Source organism: Euwallacea similis, chromosome 1, assembly GCF_039881205.1.
Source record: "Euwallacea similis isolate ESF13 chromosome 1, ESF131.1, whole genome shotgun sequence".
In the NCBI taxonomy this organism is placed as follows: domain Eukaryota; kingdom Metazoa; phylum Arthropoda; class Insecta; order Coleoptera; family Curculionidae; genus Euwallacea; species Euwallacea similis.
Genome location: NC_089609.1, coordinates 1,497,814 through 1,515,762, shown reverse-complemented (window position 1 = coordinate 1,515,762; position 17,949 = coordinate 1,497,814). Strand labels below are relative to the sequence as shown.

The following is a 17,949-nucleotide window of genomic DNA, read 5'->3' as shown; positions in this document are numbered from 1 at the left end:
AGCGGTGCTGTCAAAGGGTGAACTGGATTATTTGTATGTCGACATTGTAATCAATGGAGATAATTTTGTAAAATAAATTTTAATGAGTTTCATTCAAAGGTTTTTTTTTTTAATAAATTATTTGTTGGTGTACAATAAATCTATAAATGCCAGAGCAACCCCATTGGTCCATCCGAAACCCGCTTGCACCTCATATTCGCCTCCACCTCCGAACTTTCCAGGATCCAAAGCGTCGTATTTTTCAAACATTATTTTGTTCTCATTGTATCCAATCATATTTGATGATATCCAACTGGAAAAAAATACTATTTTCAAATTACCAGGTGTTTTGCTTCATCATACTTATGTCCGAATGTTTTGCCCATATCTGTAGCATTAACATTCCCAGTTTGTATCAACCCTAGCACCACGAACTCCTGCAATGGTGGCCAGGCGTTCCTGAAATCCCACTGCTCCCCGCTTTGACCCAGAGAGGTGGGAATACCTCCAAGATACATGTCTATTCCATAATTTAGAAGGTACTCAGTTGCGCGTTTGCCATAATAATCCTTCTTGTTTAAATCGTAGGTTTTAGCCCATAAAGGAGCGAAATTGCTTGGGTAGAAGTAATTGCGGTTTCGTTGCAGAATTGGGTCGTAATCGAGCCATATTCCCTCATCGTCGTCATAAAACACCTTAAAAACATTCGCTAAAAATTGGATTTGTATTGGATTATACGTTACGCTACCATTTCAATGGATTTATTCCAAGTATCTGCCCTTTCTTGCCACAAATCTCTCCTCTCTGTATTATCCAAAATGTCGTAAAATTCTGCAACATCACTGAAAGCTTTGCATAAAAATGCATTAAGATCCACTGGGACAACTCTCTGAGTGAGGATATGAGTCAAATTCGTCTCAGTACCACCGCTGCCGTCAAAAAACCATCTGGTAGAGAAATCCCATCCGCTTTCAGCGCCACCCTTCAAGGCTTTATAGCAAGTTTTCTGCAAATGTCTTTATCACTAAATTTTTTGCAACGTTTTGAATACTTACCTGAGCAGCTTCATTATAAATACTGCAAGTATCCAAATCCTTGCTATAAGACTCTGGTCGGGGAGTATTGCTAGGAGGCTCAAAATGAGCTAATTCATAAAACACTCCATTTTTCTTTACAAATTCAGTCCGATTTTTTAACCAGAAGTTGAGCTCAGTTTCAACGCATTGAATGTTGTCCTTCAACCACCCAGTGTTTTGGGTATACTTCAGGTACTCTTGAATCATAAGGGTGAAAACAGGAGGGTGGGATCGGTTGAGGTAGTACCTCCTGGAACCGTTCGGCATGAAGCCAATCTCGTTAATGAGGTGGCAGATGTTTTCCAACATACCTCGGACCGTGTCGTACATTTCGCTGAGGAGAAGGCCTTTGATTATCCAGTAGGAGTCCCAGTAGTAGATTTCCCTAAGCAGAGTATTCGAAAGTTAGGGTGGAAAAATTCAATAATGTGAAGCCACCTATTTATGCAACACGTTAGGAAACGCTGTTCCGTGTATTATATCGCACTAGTTACGCAAAATAGCATTTCCTAATGAGTCCCATGCATGACTTTTTCTAATTGCTGTCAAATTTTCTTTTTATGGCAACGATTATGACTTACTTGAATCTGCCACCAGGTACTATGAATCCATTGGGCACTTCCAGTATGGAATGTTGCTCAGGATTTTCATACACATCGGGGCTGATTTTGCGCCCCAAAGAGGGCCAGATTGCAATGAGATTTTTGGCAAATTCCCGCACTTTTTCATTGTCGATTTGTTGAAGGATTGTGGGGGAGGGATTGAAATCGGTAGGAGTCCAACTTATTGTCTCGTTTTCGCTTATAAAGTTGCTTTTGACGAAGTTTTCCACTTCAGCTTTAGTCGGTTTTCCATTGCTGGCGTTCATCATTTGCCTGTAAGAAACATTCTTTGTAGTTTCGAATTTCGAATTTGTATAAATAACTTGCCAGAAATTGTCCAAAGTAATGTTGACGGAGTTCAATTGGCTCATATCCACGAAAGTCTTGGAATCGTTGAAGATCATGGCTCTTTGCACTACATCCAAAAGTTCCCCTTTGCAGTACACAGGACTAGGGCAGGAGTCGATGGTTTCATCCTCTTCTGGGGCTTCATAGAGAGGGAGTGCAGACACTTCAGGGAAACGAGCAGCGAATAGTACCATCAAGAGAACCAGCAAAAATAATTGTCGCTGCATAGTTTCCTATGGGGAAGCCCTGCGAACGACTGCTTTGAGATTATGGTCTAGAACCAAGAAAGGTGAATGAAATTGGGTAATTAGGTCCTTCGGAGACACGCACATCAAGGTCTTTTACACACAATTTGTAATTAATTCACCAAATTAACCTTGCTTGATCGGAAAAGACTTGAGGAAGGTTGGAATCGATGGCGATCAAAGATAATGAAGTTAGACGACAATGTTGCAGTAAAAGGGTAAAATTTGGAATTAATAATCGCTGTAAGAGTTCGTTCTCACTTGTTTACACCTCAGCACACTTAAATATGTGAATCTTGAGATTAAAGTTTATATAAGTGATATATGGAAATGAAAAATACCAGTGTCTGTGGATTCCCTCAACCTACGGAAAGTTATCGTTATTATTTAACTGAATCTACCCATAATGTTATTCTGGTGATAAACAGCTGTGGTTTACTTATCATTGTATGTAAATTTTACAGGTGCAGTATGTTACTTATCAATAAACAGTTTGTTTCTTACGGCTGGCATAGTAGTAACCATAACAACGAGGTAAAACAAACAAATGTCAAAAGTCTGACAACCATTTTTGGTGACAACTGTACCGAATATTTAAGCTTTATACATTAAATACTTTTTATTTTCCAAGGACTTCCATAAAATGAACCTTTGACCCCTTGTTTGCAGCTGGTGTGCAAACCCCAGCATATTTTGCTGGTTGTGTAACAGGCTATTACCGCACTCAATTCCAACTGCAATGAGTGTGTGATAAAGTATCACTTTCCCCACTCGTTAGATAAACAACACTAACTTTCTCGCACTTACCGACTCTCCACCGACATCAATCTAAAACACACAATTTCTCTCATATTCATTGGATGCGATATGTAGTAAATACAAGTGAGGCAATATAACTCTGTTTATCTTAATTCTTGAATTATTGGTCAAACTACTGCGGAAAGCTTTGCCCGCAATGGAAACCGAGTCAATTGACGAAGAAATTTCAGACCCAGACCAAACCAACAAAGAGATTTTGCCCATTAATAGCGACGTTTCAAGGATCTTATAAATTAATTCTGCCGGCTCAATAATTAAAGCACAAACACTTATTAGTATTTTCATTTATTGGTTGTTATGATAAGACGGCGAACAATGCACCAGATAAAGCAGTGGGTCAACACTTCTGTAGGTATTTAAATTTGTGAAATACATATATATTTTGATTGCTAAAAAAGTATTGGACGTGTGCTTGAGGGATCACTTCACCCTTAATGCGCCTCTGTAAAAATGGACTCTGGCTAAAGAAAGGGATGTTAATAGGCATTAACAGAATAAGTTAGTCCTAAACATTGAGGTCCGCCAATCATGTGCTATGTATTGCGCAATTGCGGCCGTATAGCCGGGCACTTCTTTTCTGGTTTTGTGCCCTAAGATCTACCTGAAATTGTTCAGCATCACTGACGCCCACTTACCTCTAGAATTGTGAATAAAGTAATTAAAACATCCTTGATTTTTCCCGTAAAGCAATCTGAAATGTCCCAAAATTTTTCCGTAAACTAACCCAAACCGAATTTTTTTCATGAAAAGAATTGAGCCCAAATTCTTACCACGAACGAAGTATAGTTGTGGAAAATTAGAGACTTATACATTATCTTTTTGATTTACGACTTCTAAAAGTATTAATAATAGTTTCTTTCCAGGTTCAAACCGCTTTTGGTGACCTTCATCGCATATTCGCCTCACTGTATGACCACTGCAAGGTAAGTCTAAAGAGTTATTAAAGTTTTTCTTTGATATAGGAGTGCAACGGACTGCATAATAGGATAAAGAGTGAAATTAATTTATCAGGCATTCTGCAACTCGTTAGTTTCGTTTTTGATAAGTCCGCCTTTAGATTGTGGTCTAGGTAGAGGTTTCACACCAGCAACTTCTCTAAAGTCACAATTAGATCATTTCGAATGTCAACAAACTGACTTTTTTTGTACATTCTATAAGGGCTAATCTGTTCAGACTTGATAACAAAATTGCGTTTGAAAATGCTCTATTATTCCCCTAAGGGACTAACGTTAGGTATTCTTATTTATTAATTGATTACGATTATCTATGTAAATTGACCTAGACCAGTGCTTTGACTACTTTTTTAGGCAAGAAAAGTCGTTATTTAACCCATTTAAGCTCCCTAAAGAATATACTGACCTGCGTCGATGTGCAAAATTAGGTATATAATAATTGTTTTCACTATGATTACCACTCTCAGATTACCAAATAGGACTTAAGTGCCTCATTCAAGATCACTTTATCGACTATAGCATTAGAAGTAGCATTTTGTCTTATATATTTTTCTGATATCCAATTTTTACGATAAGATTATAGTGACGAGTTAAAAGTAAACTCTGAGTTATTGGTGCCAAAGGTGTTGGTCGAAGTGCTCAGAAATATGATCATTGCAGTAGGTCAAGTTGGTCATTAAAGGACCTGACTCCAGGATAGGTTTTTCCACACAAACTTCTATAACTAAACCCAAACCCTCTTTCAAACCCAAACTTATGCTTTCGACGTGAAAGTCCATTGCCCCTAACGACAAAACCGTCTTTTAAAAGGGCCGACACCCTAACCCGAAAAGAATAAGGGACGAAATGACGGCCATCCTCCCGGGGCTTGTACGAAAATTGCCCCCATCTTATATGCGTCAAGTCTTTTCTTTTATTGTTCTCTTTTCGTATTCGTCAATTTAAAGTCATCTGATTTTGGAGGATGCGATTCCATCTCCATCTAAATAAAGCGTTGATACGCTGCACATTTGCCGCCTTAGGGTTCAGCATTCGTGTATTTTTCTCCCTTTGTTTTAGGGTCGCCTATAGTTTGATTTTAGAGTGTGCCGATTTGCCTTCAATCAAAAAGGAGCGGGGCAAATTTGGTGAAAGTGTATTCATGAATGGAATATGATGCTAAAAGTTTGGTAAAGGGGATCGTAAATTGAAAGAGCAGGAATGTTTATTTCGGCCTATAAAATGAGAATTAAGTTACGGTGCATTCACCATGAAGTCAAGACACTTGCAAAGCTAGATTTTTACGAGTTAACGTGTGGTTTCTTATTTTTATGAATTACAGTTAAGAAGGGCATTTTCATTCCCCTAAAAGTTGAATTTTCTAAATAGGACACGTTAAATGTTTTCCGATATTTATGAACTACAATATAATTGCTATATCTATCTCTAATCGTTCTAGAGCTCTACATCCTAAACGATATGGAAATTAATTTTCATTGGATAAATCGATAAAACAAAAGATTATCTCTACTACTATCTCTACTACGCCAATCAAATTATTAAAGGAAAGTGATGATAGTAAGTGGAAAGTGTGTATGTTGATTCTTTAAAATACGAATTAAGTAAGGGCGCATTCGCTTGGAGATCAAGAAAGCTTGCAAAATATAATTTTTCATAACAATATTTTTCAATATTTCATTCAATATCTGTAAAAATAAAACTATTTTACTTACACACAAAACAAGTTATTGGCACAATTAAAAAAATTAATCTTTGGGCTCTCCACTGAAGTCAATAATTATTCCACAGGACTGAGAGCTGCCTGTTTACTAATAATAAGACCGGATAAGATAAAATACATCATTGAAATAAGCCATGCTCGGATAGATAAAATATTGGATCATTACATTTAGGAAAAAATTCTTTTTGTTATTGTTATTTCAATTTTTATGCCAACTCCACAGTTTTTAACTGATTGAGATTTGGAGTAAACATGTCTTATCGTAGCCAAAGGGCCAATCTCACATCCACCACGTCCCTGCGAAGTGACTAATGCCTTAACCCTTAGCAGTGACATTAGTAAAACAATTTATCCCCTCGGAGGCCGTTTTTTCGTCCGCTTCCTCTCTCTATATATCCGGCGTTATTCACGCTGACCCGTGGCCCCGGCAGCATTAAACTTCTTTATCTCGCCCAAAACCAGATTCTGGACCGTTTTGCCTCTTAATAACATAAATTACGGTGGCAATTTAGCTTGCCGCCCCCGGTAACCGCCACTGCTTATTGCAAAGTTAGCACCCCGTTTAAGGAACTTCGGCAGTTGCTTCTTAGAGCCGCATAACAACTTGTTGTTTTTGTTGAAGGGAGAGGGTTCTGGGTGTCTGTTGATAAGCTCGAAGAAATTCGACTAAGTGGCACAAGAAAGTTGGGTGTGATATGCAAGTATAATGTATAGACCGAAATTCTAGGTATTGAATGTGTACAAAAGATCTGGAAGTCTGAGTTTTTAAATATTCGAAATTTCTCTGCAAGTTGCCGTGGGAATATACAGTGGTGGCCATAAGTATGGAATATTTTTTGAAACTTTATTTAGATAAAGGGCCTTTACTTTTTTCTTCAATTCTGTTATATTTAAATTGGGATAGATCAATTCTACATTTTAAACCATACAGTATTTATAGAATGTTGCTATCAAAAATTTCACCGATAAACAAATTTTTTTAGATGGACAAAAGTATGGAATATCATAGATTTAAATTTATTTTGCATTTAGTATTCAGTATTGAGTGTTACAGTTCGATAAAATTTGAAGCCGAAATGGTTAAAAAAAATATCTTTCGGAAGATCTTCGATCACGAATAGTGGAGATGTCAAATAACGGAGCCAATCAGAAGGACATCGCAAAGACATTTAATGTGAGCCAGGGGTGTGTATCGAAAATTTTGAGGAAGTTTGGGGTATTCAATGCCGTAAAAAACCATCCGAAAACAGGACGTCCCAGAAAAACAACAGCCCATACAGACCAACGTATTAAAATTATATCCTCCAAAGATCCCGAAAAATCATCGCGCTTAATAAAGGAACAAATTACAACTAATAGTGGTATTGAAATTAGTGATCGTACTGTGAGGCGTCGTCTATGTGATACTGGACTGTTTGGACGATTGGCAGTGAAGAAACCATTAATTTCCAAAAAAAAACCGGAAGGCCAGAATTAAGTTTGCACGCTCACATCTGTTTTGGACACCCGAAAAATGGAATACCGTCCTTTTCAATGACGAAACCAAAATCAAACTATTTGATTCGGATGGAAAAACTTATGTTCGGCGACCAATAGGGAAGAGATTTGATCCCAAGTACCAAAAGCCCACTGTTAAACATGGCGGTCAGAGTTTAATGGTGTGGGGATCTTTTTCGAGATCTGGAGTTGGCCTGTTAGTCAAAATTGATGGAATAATGGATCGGTTTTTATACAAAACTATCCTAGAGCAGCATATGCTTCCATTTGCCGAGGAAGAAATGCCACTGGTATGGCGGTTCCAACAGGATGATGATCCTAAACATTCTTCACGGTTGATTAAAAATTGGTTTATTGAAAAGCAGATAGATGTTATAGAATGACCTTGACAATCTCCTGATTTAAATCCCATCGAACATCTGTGGGACCATTTGAAACGAAAAATTAGACAAAGACACGTGTCAAATACTGAAGAATTGTGGAGGATCATGCAAGAAGAACGGAAAAACATTTCTTCCTCAACGTGCCAGAATCTAATTGATTCAATGCAGCGTTGATGTCAGGCTGTCCTAGATGCTAAGGGGTATGCCACAAAATATTGAGTTTACTTAAAATGGCAGACTCCATATCATGATATAAAAAATATTCCATACTTTTGTTCAAGTGTAATTTTTCATTTTCATTTTCCTAAAAACTTTTTCAATTAGAAATCTTAATTTTATGTTATAATTATAGGAAATTAAATAAAGTCCTTCAAGCATTTGTGTAATTTTTGTTTAATACTTTTTAATAAATATTTTATCAAATTAAAATAATATTCCATACTTATGGCCAGCACTGTATCTTCTCTTGGTCTGATTTGGAAACTATCCACCAAATTGTGTCAAAAATCACATAAAATCTGTCAGCGCGAGTTATTCAAGCCGAGTTGTAATAATTACCTCTTATAATTTCTGAGATGTGCGCTAAACGCTTCAAAAAGGGTATGTCTCAAATAGCAATCCAAGGCTTTTATCGAGGTATTATAGTCCAATGTAGGATCCATATCGCTCGATTAGAGCAAAAAATAACATATACATGATTTCCAGGTCTTTTTCAATAGGGGACTGAGCATGGCGATCTGGAGAATTTTGCATGTTTTAAGGCATTTGGGTTCTACAAACTTCAAGAATCGTGAATAACCAATATTTATCTATTTGCGCGAACAGTTTTTTTTAAATAAAATTAGGAACCTTTTTTGATAAAAATAAATCTTAAAATGGGGGGCAAGAACTCAATTTATGTTCTTTTTTTTGCGATTTTGAGATTTAAATTCTTAAGCGCCCTGTAAGTCCCGGTTAACAACTCCTCCAAGTAAACTTACTAAGCGCATTAAAATGCGCAAGGGCGCAAATCTATTATTCGATAGTTTAGAATTGGCGACCTCTCCAACCCCCGAAGAGCGTTATTTGGCTTACGACGTTTCAATTCCGGAAGTGGATCCAGCTCCAGTGCATTGTATTGGTTAATTACGAACTTTATAGCATCCTTCCGTTGTGAGTCAATATTGACAAAGGATTACGTTTTTTGTGTCGTTATTTGGAGGGAAAAAAACGCAGAACACAGGATTGTTTACAATGCCTATAAACAGGTTAAAGGTCGGTGGCAAATCGAATTGGGGGCTCGTTTGAGGCACGTAAAGGGGGAACGCAAACATTGGCACGCTCAGCCTGATCGAATTAAGCCCATAACGTGTGTTCTGCTGGGTGACATCTTCGGAAAGTTCCGAAATTTATTTAATTTCGAGGGAATCTTTCATGACGGGAACACAGGATACATAAATAAAACACCGCGAGCACTCGAGAGTAATATCGTGTATTACTTTACTGATAAATCACATTGCAACAGTCAACTTGGCCTTAAAACCGAGTTACATATTGAATATTACTTACACGTATAAAAACAATAAGCTATGGAACTCATCGTCTCAACGTCATAAACCCATCTATTACTTCCATTTATATTTACATTATATTTATATGTTACATTGTTGTGCATCGCTTTCGATCTTTTATAATATTTACAAAATCATGTACAGTTAAAAACAATAACGCGGTGAAACTCGGTAGGTTTCAAATTGATCTTTCCCTAGTTTAATGAGACGCCATAGGGGCCAAATTATTGAACTGCGGTTAAGTTTGCAGGGAAGTAGTTTGCCATGGAACAAAGAACTAATGGCGAGCCTCCGCTTTCAACTAAACAGGAACTTGGTGTCCCCGTGGAACTTGGCTGAATTTCAATAATTTAGTTCTTGGAGCATCGGCAAGTTGATGCTTTCGCCCTAAATCGTAATAAAAAATAAGTGTTACTTAAACCTATTTTTTGGCTGTTACTCAGGATGGTAACCCTGACTCGTTTATTTCATTTTCAAAAGGCCTTAAACCAGGAATTTTACCCCTATTAATAGTTATTCTTATTAGACAAATTGCAATTTTCTTTATTGTTCTTTCGCCACTAAACTATAATATTCACTGATGGAAAATATCATTAGTTAGCTTGGATTATTGGGTATTGATGTAATCGCGTACTCATACAGCAGGGTGTATGTTTTATTATTAGGTAGTTATCTTGTATCGTAAAAAATATTGAACGTAAATCTACTTAAAGTTAACCCATAACTTGCCTTTAAAGGATAATATTAATCATTATAAACAATCTAGAAATTACTCGTAACGGTAAAAATATTAATAAGAGATTCAACAAATACGTAAAATAACTTAAATTAGATGTAGGTAATCAATAAATGTAGATTTTTTTGGTATACGTTATTGGTGCCTAATCTAGATCACAATTATTAGCCGGGTGTAACGAGAATTAGAAGAGGCACCTTTTTTACAAGTTTTTGGTTAAAATTTGGTTGCTTATGCACCCAGAGCAGGTATTGTACAAAAATCTTAAAAATAAATAAGCTTCACATAAGGCCTTGACATGACTAGCTAGTATTTGATACTAAATGTTATATACGGGGTATTCTCCCAAAGATATATCGGGAAAACTGGAATTTCGAAATAAAAATTCTCTTCAATTATAATATTTTGATTAAAATATTCGAAAAATTTCACTTAACGTAACTGAGCCACCCTGTATGTAAATTATCATAAAAGTAAATCTTCAGCATCCAAGAATTTATTATTTGAAATAAATTAATGCAATAAAAACTGCTTCCCAAGAATATTAAATAAAAAGCAGTAACACTGGTAACTACCCCATATTGAGCAAATATCTTATCTGGCTTTTATACGTTATTTCCCCGTTAATTTCAATAGTAACTAAATTATTATTTTTCATCACTTTACAACCTCTGCTAAATACTGTCTTCAATCTTGTTACTGCTGTCATCCAAGGGGTCCTCCCCCTTCTGCAAGCAGTCCCTAATTCCTTTGAGTACAATTTCCACCCGCCGGTCCAAAGCTACCAAATGAGGCTCCCAGAGAATTGGAGATATGGGGTCTTTGGCCATACTTTTTCGCAGAGCCTCGCTCAGTTTCGAAGGACCACTGTGAAACCTGGAAAGAAAAGAGATAATTACGCATTTAAATTATGCCATTTCATCTTTTTTTAAATCATTTTGAGCCTAAAATCAAGTGTCACGCCGGTATTTTAAATGTGAATCTTGAGTGCAAAACAAAAATCTGCTTACTGGGTTAGGGATCCGAAATTTTGAATTGAGTTCCTCAATCCTCGCCTACAAGTGTTTTAAAAGCACGTCCAGACATACTTTGCATAAAACACTCATATTTATCATAACATTTCTGCTTCGAATCACATCAGCGCATTCGCCATTTTGGCCAGAACATTTATTTGAGTCTTTTGCTTTTGAATGTAACTGTAACTATGTCAGGTAATCTCGCGAAACGAAACAAGCTCTTTTGGAAGATGAAAATTGAAAGAAAACTTTCGAGAAGCTCGAAAAGCTCTTAGGAGAACCTACAAATCTGAGTGAAAAATTCTTCGACACGGATTTGCATAAATTTTGCTAAGCAAAATGTTTTGTGAAAGGTGGAAACTCTGTCAATCGATGCACACCCTAAAGGCAGCTTTAGAAACTCTTAGAAAATCCTGAGAAAAATATGTAAAAATGTTTAAAAAGAAATCCATTAGATATCTCTAAATTGTTGACAATTAGGAAATGAAACAAGCCCTGCAGAAATCAGAAAACGAAAAAAAATCACAGAACTCTCAAAAAGCTCTCATTAAAACCTATAAATTTCCTGTAAGTCAAAAAATTCTTTAGGAAAAATACTGCGACACAGTTTACGAGTCAACCGATGTAGCAGTCACCCTGTTGACCAGAATTTTTACTCAGCTCTCTTTTTTAAATTTGAATGTAACTGACACTAGTTTAGTCAAGCGCTAACTCTACAAAGGTTCGATTTATTCAGTCTGACCGGAACACGTTCCTATTTAAGCCCGTAATTAAGGGCCGGCAAATGGTTCATTATCTTCATCGAGAAGTATTGCAGGCTAGGCGTAATTAAAGCCACATTTTCATATCAAAGAGTAAAGTAAACAGGCAGTTTCAGGACTTTAATTGGCCGATTGAATGATGAGGACTGGAACGAGGTAGAAAAGACCTTTTTGAAAGAAAAATGTGTGGTTTTGTCATTTTCTAGTATTGTAAAAGGTCTTTATAGTATACTGGCATATTTTTTTCTCATCATATTTTTTTATGTTTATGTAAATTAGTTGTGCGTGTAATTGTGTTTAAGATAGCCTGAACTAATTCCTCAGATTCAAAGTTCAAGCATCTTTTCTCCTTTGATGGTGCTAGTGGGCATATGATCCTCATTAAACACTCCATCGAAAAGAACGTGCTATTGAAAGCCGCCTTTTGAAAGCCAAATACCGCAAATCTAAGCCGGGCAATTAACCGAAATGTGCACCGTTACACGCGATCTCCAAACTAAAGCATTTCTATTAGAGAGGTCGGCCCCGGCAGGGTCCCTGGAGAGCCTCCGAATCCCACTAGCCTCTTTACTCTTTCGACGGGAATCGCTTCATAAAAGAAATCTCTTTTTGGCTTCGTACGGCGAATAAATGCCAAACTTTCTAGGAACGATTAGCTCGTTTGAGTGGTTCGATATTACTCCCAACTTTGGACTTGAAATAGCTCCGACTCTTGCGGATTTAGGAGTGCTCTTCGTAGAGGTTTCTTATAGGCAAATAATACTAAAATATGAAATCTGATAAAAAAAAACGAATTTTAACCACTCGAATTGTACATAAATTTCAGAAATTGCCCTTAATAACGCACCGACACGCAAGAATAGTCTTTAGCGCATTTGAACGTCCAGAAAAACCTCGATTATGAATTACAAAAGCAATAGAGGTGTGATCGAGAAAAAAGTCGAAAAATCCTTCGCCATATTGGCATAAAATAGGAATTCATCATCTCGTCACGATTTCCTTTAGAATTGCGAATTATTTAAGTGCCTACACAAAGAAGTTTGCGTGCAAAAGAGCTAATTCCAGCCGGAAGTAAAAACAGTGCCGTAGACCCTGTAAAAGCCTACTTAGCAATTTAGATATCAATCTAATCGTTGACCACTTAAGGCTCGCAAACCCCCATTCAGGCCTCTTCTAATTCCCTTACCTTCCTCGTCCTTTGCGAAGGTTTTTCAGTCTAAATAGACCCCCTGTATACTAAACGATTCAGTTAATGCCGAACGCGTTAATAAATTCGATTGTCTGTTCCCCTTGCGGTCGTTCGTAATGGCACCTGAAATGGTTTTTGTCGTTCCGATTCAGGCGCCTCCGCTTGTTTGCCCCCGTATTTACGTGGCTTTAACGTTGTTTGTTTTGTAGAAATGTTATTGTTGCATAGGCCATCAGAGCACCGCCGCCTGACGATTCAGGCCTAATTAGTTTGTACACCCATTAAAGTACGAGGAAGGGTGGGGTTTTCAGTTGACAAGCTTTTTGAGGGATGGCTTCAAATCGAATAATTCAAGCACGCTCAAATACCTGATTTCTTTGACAAAGTGCAACGAATTGAGGAATCTTTAGGGATTTTTAAAAAATTTATAAATGACATTTTGATTGTTTGCATCGAGCATCAATTTTCATTAGTTGTTCGGACGTCTGTGTAGGCCGGTTAGTTTGTCTCTGGATGGCGAACATATAAATCGATATCTACTGATAAAGGCAAAAATCGACATCTCTTGCTAAAGGATGATATGGAATTCTCGAATCGAAGCCAAGGAAGACTCCGAAGGAAGACTGTATCAATTAACATGTCGCTTTTTTCGATTGGCGGGAAATTGAAAGAAAATTAGTTTTAATCTGTTATATGTATAGTCCGTTGTTTCGCCTATCCCGGGAGTGCGATATAATGTGTAATTTACCTTTTAATAATAACGACATTAATTCGCAACCAATAACGTGGGGAATTTCGTCGTTTGGTTAATGCACCGATAATTTGGTCATGTCGCGGCTCCTAATTTAGACGAAATATTTAGCAAAAAGTACCATATCAACTTTTAGCCCTCTCAAATCGCATCCGTATTGCGGCTCTGATAATGGCAAAAAATCTCCGAAGGCTCGAGAGTTCTCTTTACGCATTGCTGAGACCGATTATCCATGAATTCTCTTAGGTAAAGAACGGAAGAAGGGGCGTAAAGATGAAAAAAAATAGGATGGATTTTGAGGGAGATAAATAGTAAATAATCAAGAAGACAATCAGCAAGAGCACTTTTTAACGGAATTTATTCCTCATTAACTCGCATAGTACCACACAGTACATTATTCCATTGGTTTAGTTTTACAGCATCCACGTACACAAACGCCCACATACATATTACATATTACGTCGGGATAAATCCGGGACGAGATTTAAATTTAATTCGTATTAAAATAATGCGGATTAATGCCGACACTTAGGAGGCTATTAATATAGTCTCTGCCCTCCGGGTTCGGCGGGCGAATAATAGAATTCCGGGGCAAATGTTTAGCTTTCGAGGAAGAATTAACTTAAAGCTTTCTTTTCGACGTGTCCCTATTGAAATCTAAGTGGCCTCGATTGTATTATTCGGAGAGGAATAGAAAAGAAATGCCGTCTCGAAGTGGCTGAAATGCGAGCCCCGAGTGACACTCCACCGGGAAGTACTTCGGGGGCCCCGATTATTTTCCAATTCCACGGGAGGAAAGTTGATTATTTCGGAGGAGTGCAATTTCCTCTAATAGTGCGCGAATCGTCTTTGTGCCCGAAGGCTCATTAATTATTATTTATCCGAATATACACGAGGGTTTTTGTCTGCACTTCTTATACACGGCCACTATCCTTGGCCGCGGCGAAATCCCCCATTGTGTAATCCCTTTATTCTTCATGGCACAAAAAGCGGAGCTTATATAAGAGCACTTGAGGAGCTTACGGCACTTTTTGAAAAGCTTTCCTGGCCTCCGTTTTATTTCATATCATTTGTAACGGTAAATAGGGTGTTTTGCCGGAAAGGGAGGTTTTCGAAAAAGAGCAAACATGGCTAATGGACACCCTAACGATGCGATCGCTTCAGTTCCTATATCGTCGAAAAAAATTTAATGGATCACACATACACATGAAGTAATCTTTTGGAAAAATTTATCTAGGCGGCTGGATCAATTAACTACTAAAGTTTATTTTGTTCCAGAGAGCGGTGGTTTTATTTTATATGCAATAAATAGAGCCCTCTGTCTCGACACGTATATCGCCCGGTTTACTGGAGAGTACGCTGAATTTTAACTACCCCGAAATAGAGCGAGATTCCAGTCGGTAAAGGGTTTTGTTTCCGGTTATTTGGTTGGTTTGCTTTATCTCTTGCCTGACTGGCTTACTCGAGTTGTTTTCTCTGCAAATTATCATATAAGCACGCAGGTTTATGCGCCATGAATTGAACCAGATTGCAAGTAAGAGTACCCACGAGTTTATTTAGGGCAATTGTTTTAGGGAATTCACTACACACAAGACATCAGGTTCCGTAAGAAAAATGCCAACATTTACGGTATAATTTCGGATAGATAAATAAATTTTATTTGAAAATTCTCATCCAAAATCGGTCTGAATGAGAATAAAGTCAACTAACCATTATCTTCATCCGAAAATGAAATGATTCAGCCCCTATGTACATATAATTCCTCTGACGTTACAATCAGGACACATTCTCGATGTCTGTTCGCATGACTCCTGCCTCAGTTGTTTTACCAAATTACGACTCAGGCATCGACTTTTAAGCGAAACAACATGACACAAAACGCCTCTTTTCCGCCGCTTTGCCGACTTTTCGCCTTTTGTAAATGGGAACCTCCCAAAGGGAATTGTTAATAAAGTTTTCGTACAAATGTTTGTTTTTCAACGCTGTCTTTGTGACAAAAACACGGGCTTATAATGTACAGAGTGGCCTGCGGCAGCAGCTCCATTGCATACACCCTACATGGTGTATACAAGATTGGTTGCTCTATGTGGGGATCTCAGAAACCGTAAGAACTAAAAAAAGAAAAATGATAACTGCCCGACCGCTGTACTGCCGTCTTTAGAATTATGATTAGATATTTTGTTTTTGAGATATCGCACGAAAATGCAAAATGGCGGAATTATCTTATTACCTATAAATACGACATGGTTCATTTGACAAGTGATGAATTTAAAGGCTGATGTGCCAATTTTGAATCTGGAACGCAGCGTGTATAATTATATGATCTTGCCCCCTTTCTTATCGTAAAAAGGTATTAATAAATCTCCTAGGAATAAACTAGCATGCGTTTCTTTAATTAATTGCATTACCGTAGCAAAAATTTGCAATTAGGGCCAAGTTTGAGGGAATGCGGAATGTCAATAAAAAGTTTGCGAACTGGCGCGAGTTGCTGGGGAATTCGGGTAATTTTATTTAAATTCAGCTGTGTCTGAAGTTGCCCAAACTTTAACTCGACTTAAAAAAATGTCGGCCGAATTAGGGTTAAAGTCGAAATTAAGCACACGTGGCGGAGTTCGTGCAGAAAGAGTTAAAACGGATTATTTTACGGACATTAACGAGGTGAGCAATTAGAGCGGGGAATTCACGCCGAACTTGTTGATACGGAAATATGACTTTAATTGCCTCGATTTAATGACTTATTGACCACTTTGAATCCTATTTGTTGGGTAATCAGATTAGCAGCGTCTCGAGTGTACAAAGCATGATTAACGAGGACGACGATAACTCCTTGGAGGGCGTGAACTGAAGAACTTTAACTTGTAATTAGTAATATATGCAAATCCAAGAGTGCATCCTTCTAAATTACTCGGAAACTTTTATCCGGAGCGTTAATACCTACTCCGGTAGTTCCGGGGCCAGCGCCTGGAAATTTAACGCAATTAAACTAGATTAAGTTGTTGTACATTTTATTTATAAGCGATAAATAGAGGCTTCTGTCCCGATACGTATATTGCTTGCTTTACAGCGGTCTACTATGAATTTTAAGCACTTAATATGGCGTGCATGGGGCGCAATCCTCCGAGGGGATTGTTTCGTATCGAACTTTGGCGGCTGTGCAGTTCAATACTGGTTCTCATCTCCCATTTTCATCTTTTTATACAAGACACGTAAAATTATTGAGTAAAAAGGCGAGGGTGGGAAGGAGATAGTTTGCTTTCGTCGAAAATAAGAAAAATAAAAATTACGGAAAGAATAGAAAGGAACAAAAAGCAGGCAGTTACAAACGGGAAAAAGACGCGTTTAGAAGTTTGAAATAAGTCGAAAAATGGATCAAGAGATACAACTTCAATATCGATTAAGTGAGAAAAATTGATGCCGTAAAAATATTAAAGGAAAAATGAGATAAACAACACTTGGTTAGTTCAGGTTATTAGGCCCTAAACGTCAAGTTGCAATAAAATTGTATTTGACATTTTAACACAGCTGCAATGACGCCACAGTAATCGTGGAAAAAACTCGCATATAATGAGCGTTATCGATCAGAAGAATGACAGCCATATCATTATACGTTTGTCCAGTAATACATTATTCTCCGTTTCTCCCCTATTTTCTAATCAAAACCTGATAAACCAACCCCCTACCACGCACAACACCTCAATGGCAAGATTAAGCTAAAGCCTAAACTCAAAACAAACCCGTTAGTTAATTATTGCTAGACGACAGGGCGGCCCCGCCCTTAATCCCAAAACTGTGCGTCCTTTATAGGGGCGGTTGAAGGGTTCAAACCACCGAAACCGAACCTGCTCGTAATTATGGCTTGTCAGCCGCAAAATCAAAATCCAAAGAGAATATATATTAGAGTTGACACGGTTAACAGAAACATAATTACTTTTGCGTTTTAATCGTCGTTCCGTATACGCGGCGGGACCGCCTTGTTAGCCCCCCTTTGTGTGGGCGGCTCGTTTATTGTTAGTCGGCATGTCATAGTCGGTGGCATTCAATTAGGGGGGAATTTGTGGGGTCGGAAAGGCGAAATCATGTTTATCTCGTGCCTGATTGAGGGAATTATAGCACGGGGGGCATTTGGAGACGGTTTGATCTTGAGGAATTCAGGGCACGCCATTGCAAGATAATTAATTTGGTAAGTCTAATTAGAACTGAGCTCAGCTTGAATTAACTATAAACTGGTGAAATTAGCTAAATCTGAAAAAATCCTAAATAACTATGTTGGGTTACTATTTCCTTCACCATTATGTCAAGGATTGGGAAATGGTCAAGTTTTTCC

General features: G+C 37.7%; 2 protein-coding genes across 5 annotated transcripts in view; both read right to left on the bottom strand.

Annotated features, from left to right (window-relative positions):
• Positions 1-72: 72 nt before the first annotated feature.
• Positions 73-4,532, bottom strand: LOC136412809 (trehalase-like). 3 transcript variants are annotated; one of them, XM_066395973.1, is made up of 7 exons: positions 4,429-4,532; positions 1,985-2,279; positions 1,637-1,930; positions 1,035-1,440; positions 728-985; positions 343-674; positions 73-292 (listed from the first exon to the last, which is right to left on the bottom strand). In XM_066395973.1, the coding sequence occupies exons 2-7, from the start codon at positions 2,230-2,232 to the stop codon at positions 118-120; spliced, it is 1,713 nt and encodes a 570-aa protein (XP_066252070.1). In that variant the 5' UTR covers positions 2,233-2,279; positions 4,429-4,532; the 3' UTR covers positions 73-117. The 3 variants fall into 3 exon arrangements, with proteins under 3 accessions (XP_066252070.1, XP_066252087.1, XP_066252078.1); XM_066395990.1 differs by lacking the exon at positions 4,429-4,532 and adding an exon at positions 4,348-4,360; XM_066395981.1 differs by lacking the exon at positions 4,429-4,532 and adding an exon at positions 3,058-3,198.
• A 4,542-nt stretch (positions 4,533-9,074) lies between these two features.
• The window catches only part of LOC136412783 (extracellular serine/threonine protein CG31145), a 48,359-nt gene continuing 39,484 nt past the window's right edge, over positions 9,075-17,949 (bottom strand). Inside the window, exons 9-10 of one of the 2 annotated variants that reach the window (XM_066395970.1) lie at positions 10,578-10,784; positions 9,075-9,559 (exon numbers count right to left, since the gene is read on the bottom strand). In XM_066395970.1, coding sequence (XP_066252067.1) covers positions 10,583-10,784 — 202 coding nt within the window. In that variant the 3' untranslated portion in view covers positions 9,075-9,559; positions 10,578-10,582. Of the gene's footprint in view, positions 9,560-9,724; positions 10,785-17,949 lie in introns of those variants that run through there. The other variant, XM_066395969.1, reaches the window with a different exon arrangement.